The following is an 11,718-nucleotide window of genomic DNA, read 5'->3' as shown; positions in this document are numbered from 1 at the left end:
AGCGTACCAATCAACTCTTTTAACTAAAATGAAACCTAATCAGTACTACGGTTGACAGGTCATTGTATTTTAAGAAGATAATTATGACTTCTTCTATCCATATGACTTTCTTCGTGGCTGTGGCAACCTGGGTAGATAAAGATTCCCTTAAAATTTTAGGACTTACTTAGATTCAATTTAGACAATGAGCGTACCAATCAACTTCTATTGATGACAATAGATCAATTACGTGGTAGGAAGATATACAATGAGACTCAGACTATCTAACAATAAATTCTTCCGTGGTTATAGCAGAGCAGGAGAAAAATATAACTTACCTCTTGTAGTTGTGCCCATCTTTATTTAATAAAAAAATTTTTATTTTTGGAGCATCTTTTCTCATCGAACTATCAAAACTGTCATTCTTTAAAATAATGGATATAGAGATAGATAGAGTTTATAGATTTTTCAGGTTAATTCACTTTTACTTGATTTTTGGAGCCGTACCTGTTTTCTTTAACGTTGTCTAGCCCGATACGTTGTTCTATATACGTTTCTCGGTTGTCCATTTACTTTGGCATTTAGTTTGGAATCAATCTTTTATCCGTGATATAATAATGGGCTCTAAGTGTTTGTGTTAGCTTTGGTGTGCAATGTCCCTACTCGAACCTAACCTAATTCTATTTAAGCTTCTGTATTTTGGTATCTTATAAAAAAATCATTAAAATTTAACTTGTTCTATTACTATGTTGGGGGTATCCAGACTTTGACTTTTCCCTTTTATATTGTTTTCTTAATATAAAAAGCGTCCTGTCGGTATCAAAAGTTTTGACTTTCGCTCCCGGTAATCAATATTACCTTCAATTATTCACAAAGACAAAGTACAAATAAGAAGAGAGAAAAAATGTTTGTATAAATCTGATGTGAAAACAATTAAATTTTGGTATTTTTACATATTTAATTTGCAAGTTTGATGTTGTGGAAAATTTTGGAGTAGCACCCACTACAATCTGTCTGCTACTTGGTGTCCTTTTATATGTACACACTTGACTAATTGTTGAGCAAATCTTCCAAACTTTTAAAATTAATTAAAAACTTTACAACAGCAAACATCAAATGGGTTTGTTTGCAGGATTTAGTAGAAGGCAGACATCCATCCAAAAACTGATGGTAGTGCGCTTGACAAATTTCAAAGTCTCACAAGGAAAATCTTTCTTAAAATTGGATTTTGATCACATGCACAGTGAATAATCTTTTTGGATAATAATAAAAAAATTTAATATTTATTTTTTTAAGAATTTTAAAATTTTTAAATAAAAGTATTATGCATTTTTTAAGTCTTAAATACAAGACTGCAAGATTGTAGCTTGTAGCGGATTCTCATATTTATTTTCACGTCATTTGCTGTGTTTCACACTTTGGTTAAATAAGACAGAAATTGTAGTTTATTTCAATTAGACCCGCATTTATGTCCCTTATGGGTATTTGCGGCACAAACACGGCTAAGACCATCCTTGCAGTGTGACAGTGTGGAAGTTTGTTTGCATATTGGTTTCTTTGTCTGCAGTTTCATTTGTCAAAGTTGTAGTTATTCTGCATTTCATCCCAGCCTACAGCCTTGTAGCTTGGCAATCAGGGAGACCTGCACCGCTTTGTGGGACTAATGAACGACAAAGGATGTGAATGTCAGCTGTAAGCGCGGTTTTATGACTGCATAAATGTTGAGAGTTTTCTATAAAATGTTGCCAGTTTTTAGTTAAAAGCTTTAACAGACATTGACATTGCTTTGTGTGTGAGAATTTCTGAGTGGGTGGAAAAAAGTATTCGTGGATAGTTACGGAAACAATACATGGACTTTGTGAATGCAAACACTTTTGTCAACTTCATTGTTGTTATGACACATTCATTCATTATCAGTCTGAGTAAAAAGGATGCGGAAGTGTGATTCGTTTGTGGATTTATGCTTGTTCCGCTGGCAATCAGTCGGAAACAATATGAATCACTTTATAATTTGTGCTTTTATCGCTTAAGCTGAAAATTTTATTTTTTATATATTTTTTCTATTAAAATTTTAAATTCAAAATGTGATAAATATTTGAAGGACAAATAGCATAATACTTGAAAAATATCTACAAACTTTGAATCTATACCTAAACTAATTTGAAGTATGTGTACCTTAAATACATACCCAAAATGTATAAGTTTTTGAAATTTATTCATCTTAAGTTAGGTTAGATTTATTAAGTACACGTTATAATATTGATTCCGATTTACAATTGAACTTAAGTGAAATGAATATTCTGTTTGGCAAACATACTGTAAAGCTGATTTCTTCTTTACCCTTAAGACACTCAAAGCAAACACTGAAATAAAATACTAGTGTTATTCTAACTAGCTACGTATTTGTTTTACGAAAAAATATTATCCCTTAATGTCATCAGAATCAATAAAGATAGAAGACATAAAGCGATCTTGTGTATAATTTTTGAATTATTATTTCAAATACAAATTTATTTCAAATGAAAGTTTCGAAAGTGAAGTACAGTACTCCCCCCACCCCACTCTCCCCTATAACACGATACCCTTATAACGCTTTTCCATATTAAGCGATTTTAATCCCCCGTTTAACACGGGCATTCCCCCATATAACGCGAGGACTTGTACAGTTCATAATTAGCTTCGCGTACCTTTGCACGTGTGTATACGGTTTACACAGGAATACACCCACAACGCATTCTCCTATAACGCGGAATCAATCTACCGCGGAACCAATCTACCGCGTTATAGAGGGTGATGATCTGCAACAATACTTAACTTTAAAAATTTCCTAACATTATATTGAGACTTTTAAGATCAGTTTGCACTTCCTATCTTAAATTAACACCTAACACCTCCTAAGACATGCCTTATTCTTCATAGACCCATCTTGTTGATTTAATAAAAGGGGTGGTATTGACTCGTCAGTTAATCTATCTTGTTTTATTTCTTCAGTGGGTATTATGACCTGTTATGACTGTAGTAATAAGAAAGGACTTCGAGCATTATATTACAATCCTATCTTTAATATTTCTTTTGCAATATTTATAATACAATCTTTTTTTAATTCTTTAGCACTTAGCTTTAGTATTATTATCTTCTTTCATAAAATTTTACCACTTTAAAAAAAAGGTAATAAAAATTTAAACGCTTTTCAACTTTATCACATTAAAGGTGATAATGGCTTCTCTGATGTGGTAAACAGTTGAAAAGCAAATAAAACTTATATTTTGTTATATATTGTCTGCAAGTTATACTCATTTTTAGACATTTCATATGATAAATGTCAGCACACAACGGCAATTTGGGCAAACCCTCCGTCAGCATTAAAGTAACAATATGCGAGAAGCACTAAAAAAAAACAAGAAAAAAAATAATGAAAGTTAATGACATTAACAAATGCCAACGGTGGAAGTACGCTGCCATTACCTAATGTCGAAATAATGTTTTTGACACACCCCACAAAACTACTAACAGATTTGTATGCGCTGGTATGCAATTATACTTTACCAAAGGACGAAATAATAACAACAACAACTACAATAACAACAACGGCAACTACAACAACAACAACAACAACTACTACAATAACAACAAAAATGGAAATGTCAAAATGACGTTTCATCTTATTACAAAGAACCAAAAATAATGTTTGGAACATTAGCCCAACGCATTTGATTCTGTCCAAATGCGTTCATGTAAAAAGTTTAGCATATCTTCAGGCGCTGGCAGCAATCATTTTCTAATTTTACTAAAATTCTGAATATGAAATATGCTATGAAAATCTTAAGAAAAAAATTGCTTGTTGGTCTAGTATCGTTGGTGCAGCTATTTTGATTGATTGCAATACTTGTGCGTTATAGCCAAAGAAAGGAGTACCCTGTATTTTAACCAATTACCGAATTGCTGAACTCACAGTGCGTTCCACATACAAATTCCACAGTAAAAGGCATGTAAAAAATGTTTATTACGTTAACATTAAATTAAAGCCACGTTAATGTTTAAGTCATTTTATGCCTCTTTGGCTATTCCTTAATGTTTCATGCCGTATAAAATATTAAATGCGTGTTTTGACTGCGTGCGCCCTGCTAAACAGCGTATTTTTCAACACATTTCGCATTGGAGCGTACTTTTTTCCTTGTCGTTTTTGGGCTTTTGGCAATTTCCGTTTCCTTTTTCTTTGCCACCTTTGCTTGCGTACGGGAAAGTGAATGGTTCGTCCTTTGGTCCTTTAAACTTTTTGGTCTTTTGCATAAATATTTTTCTTTTAAAAATTTCCGTTTGTTTTCTTGTTTTGAAGGCTTGCATGACAACCTGACAAATGGTATTTTTATGAAAATATTTCGCTTGAAAGGGCAGCACTTGACCGGAAGTGAGCCGCATATGAAAATGAATTATGCCTTATAAATCAGCTATATTTCAAAAGTGGAGAAGTAGAGTCTGATTTTCCATACAATGTGTAGTTAACTATAAGTAAAATAGTATTTCTGATATTATTTAAGTTTTATTTCTTTTTTTTAGTGAACTTTGCTGAATGTGGAGTATTTTTTATGGTAATTTATTATAAGTAATTCATCATATAGTATAGAAATGGATATGTAAACATTTATTGTTAGAAAATAAATAAAAAGTTCGGATATATGTTGAAGCATATGTAGAAACAAAATAACTGCTTCGAAAATAATTATTTAATTACATATATTAAATAAGGTTTTATTATACATTTTTAAGATTTTTTACATATATATTATATTTGCGTTAATATGTAATTTTACTACCTTTTTATTTGTATACATTCTGGTCAATAAAAAAAATTCCCTTACTGATTATTAGTTAGAATTAGTCTCAAGGACATAGGAATAAAGGTCAATTTAGAAACTTTTCAAACAAAGAATACTTACTTTAATATTGCGGGTTAGGTCTGAGTTAAACACAGTTCAGTATACATAAGATTTCTAACTATTTAGCTTCATATGTTTTTAAGAAAATAAAAGTAAATATTAATTAAGTTGTTTTTTTTTTAGTTTTATTAAATTACAATAATGTATTAATATTTTAGAATTACATAGTATCAGATAAACATTTACAGTATAAAGTGAGCAGCTTTTAGTACGCTTTACATTTTTATAGTAATGTGGCGACACCAGAAACAACCTCGCAACATGCCGGTTCGAACAATACTAAAATTCACTGCAGAATCTGGTGCTGCAAAGATGCACAACTAAAGAAATACAACTAAAAGAAGTACCTTCCTCTACGTTTTGCAACTTGCCAATAACAGATGGAAAGTACTTAGGTCATGTGCGACTTTCAGGTTAACATGGCCCACCTACAATAAAAACAAATCCTCGGAACTCATCAAAATAGATGGCTTGAACACTGCAAAGCTTACTGCAGTTCTTACTGATCATTGGTGTGTAGTAACTCATACAGAGAAATTGCACATTCCCATAACCTTCGCTACAGAAGTTGTGGAAACCCGCAGCAGAAAGAAACAATAATACATTTTCTCTCTGAATGCCCGGCTTTAGCGTCCAGAAGATATAGGTTCTTAGAAAAATACTTCGTTGATAGTTTATCAGACTGCTTAACGGTGAAGATGAAAGACCTATTAAACTAACCAAATTCGGCGGGATGGATTTAGTCTTGTAACGACACTTTTGGTGACGTTCAAAAATTTTTAGTTTTTGCTGGGGTATCCTCAGCCGTCGTCCAGAGTCGTGACAATATATTTATAATTTTGCCGAGACGTTGGTTTTAGAAGAAAACAGAACGTGATTTATATGTATATAACTTTATTATTTCATAAACTTATGATTAACAAAGTTTAATTAAAATTCATTGGAAACATTTCTAATAATAAAAAAATTATGTTGATGCCAAAATTTCCCACTTCTCCATATATTCCTTGTTAAAAGAATCTTAGCAAAACCCGTGTGACTTCTTAAGCCCCTCTTCTGTTGTTAAAAAAATAAACAAAACGTTTCCTCCGTGCTGTAAAAAACTATTTGACCGAATAAGCCAGGTTAAAAAATATACATATAAGACAGGAAAGGAATTTTACACTACGTTTGATTCAAAGAACCAGATTTGTGGCACAATGTGCCAGATGACCAATAGGCCAGTGTACTTGTTTCAGGAAAAGTAAAATTTCAAGTTTGGTAAAATTTACCAGAAGGCCCAATGAGCCAGAGTACTTGCTCTTTCACTTGTCGCAAACCAAGTCCCTGATTATATAAAATGTACCTCCTTTTATATCGAGCATACCGGAGCTTTTTGGTGTAGCGTACCGGTATTCTTTGCTGTACTTGACTTCGCCGTGAAGTTGAACTTTGTGTTCTACTGTTTTCTCACTTCTTCTGCTTCGCCGTGATTTTTTTAGTACTTTTACTACGCGCCGTGTTTCTTTATTTCGTGTGTTATTCCTTTTTAGTTTATATTATATTAAATATTATTACATTAAAAGTAAAGTGTTTTAATACTACAAAACAAGGTATTAAATATACATATATATTCTGTGAATTTAATATTATCTAAATGTGAACAGAAAAGAAATATTAAAAGAAATAAAATTGATGTTGGCGTGCTTAGTTTTGTTTTGTTGTGTTTTGTTTATAAAAATAAAATTGTACAAACATGAGTGTTAAATTGTTTTGTGTATTATTTTATTTATATATATTTCAAATAGATCTTTGTTCAATAATTAAACGTGTTTTCTGTGATAAGTGTTACATTGTTTTGTGTTTTGTTTTATTTCTATATAATTGTAGAAAATAGACATTTGTTTAAAATTTACACATGTTTCGCCGATAATTGTTCATTGTTGTTGCGTTTATAAGTGTTCCATTCATAAAAGTTTTAACCAAACGTTGATTTTGTTTTTCGTATATTTTTAGAATTTGCACATTTCATGTAGCGATGCCCGCGGCACATTGGCATCGAGGATCCCAGGTAATGTCCATGATATTTCAAATAAATATTTTAATTCAATTTTATATTTTCCAGTTAAGTCGCCTTCAGTGATTTTCATGTGAGTTGTTAGATATATTATGTGTAGTGGTGGCGGTTATTTAACACACAGACTGTGTTTTTCTCTGCTTCTTGTTTTATGTAGCACAGAAATTTACTTTGTAAATTTGTGTCGTTACAGTCTTTACTCTTCTCTATTAGGGGTTCTTGCAAGGAATGTGGTAGCAAAACGGCGAAAAATCGCTAAGTGAGGTACATGCAAGTTATCTAATAGCCTGCCACTGCAACGAACTAGCCAACCAAAGCTCTTTTGGCCACAAATACAAAGTCCAATGCAGTTATAAAGTCCAATGCAGAGAGTGCGCATCCTTGTTTGACTTCTGATACGGTCAGAAAAGATTCGCTTAATTGACCTACATGTAGTACTCGGCAACATGATCCGTCGTACATATATTAAATAATGTTAGTTATTTTATCAGGAATACCTCTAGCGGAAAACCAAATAACGTCGCGCTTTAATGCATTAAATGCTTTTGCGAAATTGTTAAGCGCCAGGTAAAGAGGGGAAGTTATGCTCAGCTGATTGGTCTATTAGGATTCTTACGATATTGATATTGATACATTGATATTATCGTCGCACTATTCGTCGTACATATTTTGAATAATGTTAGTTATTTTGTATGGAATACCTTGTTGTGTCAGCCTGATGTTGCTATCGTAGTATTAGCTGTCCTGATTGGCATGGTGGCAAGCACGGTATGCTCGCCGGTTTTGAGGTGAGGTTCTTGGTTACTAAATACAACTGCTGACAATCAACAAAAAAAAAATCATGACATGACTTATTGCTACCTAAACTTAACATTCAGGTATTAACTCTTAACTCTTAATTTACTTCTTCTCAAAAAAATAAATATATGTATAACAAGAAAAAAAAAATTAACCTGTACTTCAGTTTTTGACTTCTACTTCTTAATTTATTCTCACTAATAGGTAACCTAAGTTCTACATTAAATATACAATCCAAATTCCTCTTTTCCTTTCCTTTCCTATTCAAACACATTTTTTATAATCCAATTACTTTTACATACAGCCTATTAGATTAGACGGACAACTAAACGCAAACAAATTAAAAAAAAAATGTTGTGTCCTTCATTTATTCTGCTTCTTATTGAACTTGAAAAAGTACTCATCATACTGAATAGGCTTTAAATTCATTCTGTTTGAAATGATGACTGCGGCTCATCACGTTTTCCCGGATTCTAAATCAAGGTTTCGCATCATCAATATCATGGCTTCTTCATCCTTGCGACATTGCTCATCAGACGGTAGTTACCCAATACTGGAATACTTTCTTTTCGCAACCATCCTCTTTGTAATGCCTGTATAAATATATATATATATATTTGAATTCGTTTTCCCTATGTCTGTATCGCTTTCGGTAGCCCTACCAGACCAGCTACCACTATGAGCCAGGTGTGATAAATAGCTCACATGGATAAATATATGTATCAATCAAAAGAGGAATGTTATTTATAAACCATTCATTTAACTATAAATTTTATTAAATTTATAAACATATATATATATATATTCAGAATAAATTAATAAAAAAATTATAACTTTCAATTATGTATATTGTATTGTAAAGTTATAATCATACATATACGTATCATAAATAAAAATTAATATAACTATATTTACAAAATTATATATATATGAAATAAAACAATTGTTCCAATCGACTTAATTTTTTTTCTGTTTAAAAAAAGTTACTATAATAAAACTAAAATTATTAAATTTTTCCTTCGATCTCTTTTTCTTCTATTTTTCCTTTTAATTTTTTTTTTAAAGCACAAAGAACTTTAAATTCGTTTATAAAAAAAATTCCAAAAGGAATTAAAGTTAAACAAAAAAATTTATTAATAAAAAAAAAATTAAAAATTAATGCATTAAACTATTAGTACAAAAAAAAATATATAAAAAAAATAAAAAAAAAAATTTAATTTCAAATTCAAAAATTAATATTAAATGCCAATTTTCACACTTTCTTTATTGACTTTTTTTTGGTATTTTTACAATAATTGCTTCTTTTCAGTCGTCCGGTATTTCTTCACAGCTTCATATTTTTTTGGAATAGCGGGAACAGTATGGTAGCCATAGCCTCAGCGTCAACTTCAGAAATTTCAGCAGAGGTACCATCGTTACCACTAGACTTACCGTCATTCATCGTTTTGAATGCAGCAGTTATCTCTAGTAAATCAGGTAGGTCAGGTAGGTAGGTAGGTCTGATAAATCTGTTTGTTTGGTGTCGAGTTTTTTAAACAATTTTTTAAGAAATAATTGTATTGCAATTAAGTTTCAAAAACGAATATCTGCTAATATCTGGAAGTACTTGGAATATATCAACTTCTTCGCAGATGTCGTAGTCATGATATAAGAAAAAAATATGATTACAAATGCAATTGTGTAATATTTTTTTATTGATTTTAAAATGTTAAAAATTTGATTTTTAATTATGAAAAAAATGTAAATCAAAAAATATAATAAATTAAGTTTAATCCAAATCTTGTTGGGCATTTTTTTCCGTTTTTATTGCCGTTGTAGCAAAATATGTATGATTTTCGACAAGATCAGAAAAAGGACTGTCATAAGTATCATCATCTTCTATTTCAATATGTTCAATTTCCTTTTTTACAGGGCACAACCTATTCGTTGAAGATACAATTGTAATTTCAATTTTATTACTTTAAAAACTATACAAAAATAGTACTTTTTTTAACTTACATTTGTTCAGAACTTATTTTTATTTCGTTTTTTTGTACTAATGAGTAATGGTCTCCAAAAAATTCCTTCAGTTGTTCTTCCGAAAACTGGCACTTTGCGGCGTCATTACCTTGAAATTCACTTTCGCACAAATTATGTCGCTCACAATCTACTATAGGTTTGTTACCATATGAGTTTACTATGATATCAAGTGTTTGTCCATCTCGTGTAAAATTCTTATTACGGAATTTAATATTCTGACCAAATCGACTTTTAATGATCATACCATCAAAACCATACCTTATAAGAGAATCACTAAAACTACTTGTAGTTTGATTAGGAAAAATAGTGTCATATGAATATAAGTAGTTCTCCAAAAGAATCATGTTAATAATTATGGCATCCTCATTTTCGACCCATTCGACAAATAAAACATCTTCCTTATTAGCTAAATACCATAATTTATGTACAAAAGACATCTGAATTATATTTTCCATCTTTCCAAACTTGTATCTATTATCTGAAAAACAAGATAATTCTTTATTGACACAGGAATTTTTCATTAATGTTAAAAAAATTGATTATTAAATCTTTGTACATACATACATATGTAGAAAGTATATATGTGTATGTGACTTATTGGAAAGTCTATATATAGACAAGTAAACTATCACAGTCGATTTCATATGAAATAAATACATTTTTTGTTATAAGATTCTTGATTCCTGCTTCTTCTTGAGTTAGTGCTATTACGCACTTTTACTGTATAATGGCTGGGGGGCTTATCTCTACCCCACACTAGGCTAAAAAAAAAAACATATCATTTATTTGTCTTTTAGTTGATGCCGGACCTTAAATCAGCATATCTTCCTGAGAGTCCAGAAGTGGACTTGAGGATTGTTATAAGAGATATATTTATAAAAGATGATCTATGAAACTTAAATGAAGTACATTTTTATTAAAAATGCCTGACATATTCCAGATTGTTCTCTACGCTATTTTTTTGGAGCCACATTTTATGTAAAAATAAACATAATCTTATATGCAAACAACTTTATATTAAAATTATAATATATTTTATTATTATTATACATTTTAATATTATAATATAAATATAGTAATATAATAACTCACCAAAAGCAAAATAACACTTTCACAAATATCAAAGTTAACAATGCTCGACCTGAAAAAACGACGCCGATGTTCTTCGTTATAATGTTCGAAAAATACTTCAAACAAAAAACTTTTTATTGTACGAAACTTTCGAACAAGACAACAGGGTGTGAACTATATAGTAATTTAATAAATGTATTTAGTTTTAAAATATTGCAGATAGGTATGAAAAAATATCTGAAAAACAACATAAAAGTATTAGACGAAGTGACCTATACGTGTCATATATTTCAGAATATCTTATTTAAAAAAAATTGTATACAGAAGGGTTCAGATACATATAATATATAATCAAATATTTTCTAAATTATGTGATGATGATTGACATAAAATATAATAAAGAAAAGCAAAACGGACTAATATAAAAGTTAAATAAAGCTATTTAGCCACTTGCTTTACTTAATAGTATATCACCCAAAAAAATTAAATATATAATGGATATAATATTTATATACATTTTATATATCAATCACATATTCAATTAACAATAACAAAGAATTTAGTAAATACTTACTTTCTCAGTGGGTTTGTTATAAGTCAGCTGTTGTTTATTTACTTTTTACATATAAAACATAAGGCACATATATTAAATTTTGTTAATTTCCCTTGTGGGAAATTTATTATTAAGATTTGCTTTCGAAGCCGATTTATTGATAATGTGCTCAGAAAATGTGCTGAAAAAAAATTTTAATTTTATATAAAGAGACAGTCTGATCGAACTAAAGATAGTCGTTGAAAGCATAAATTAATAAAAATTAAATATTACAAACTCATCAGTCAATCCAATTGGCGGTCAAA

At 30.2% G+C, this 11,718-nt stretch overlaps 2 protein-coding genes across 2 annotated transcripts in view; both read right to left on the bottom strand.

Annotated features, from left to right (window-relative positions):
* The window catches only part of LOC119677690, a 70,953-nt gene that overhangs the window by 8,573 nt on the left and 50,662 nt on the right, over positions 1–11,718 (bottom strand). The gene's annotated exons all lie outside the window — the stretch shown is intronic.
* LOC119674426 lies at positions 9,539–10,988 on the bottom strand. Its single transcript, XM_038085564.1, has 3 exons — positions 10,882–10,988; positions 9,769–10,267; positions 9,539–9,689 (listed from the first exon to the last, which is right to left on the bottom strand). The coding sequence occupies exons 2-3, from the start codon at positions 10,242–10,244 to the stop codon at positions 9,539–9,541; spliced, it is 627 nt and encodes a 208-aa protein (XP_037941492.1). The 5' UTR covers positions 10,245–10,267; positions 10,882–10,988.

Source organism: Teleopsis dalmanni, chromosome 2 (assembly GCF_002237135.1).
Source record: "Teleopsis dalmanni isolate 2A chromosome 2, ASM223713v2, whole genome shotgun sequence".
Taxonomy (NCBI): Eukaryota; Metazoa; Arthropoda; class Insecta; order Diptera; family Diopsidae; genus Teleopsis; species Teleopsis dalmanni.
Note: the sequence above shows the minus strand (reverse complement) of the source record. Positions and strands in the feature narration are given on the sequence as shown.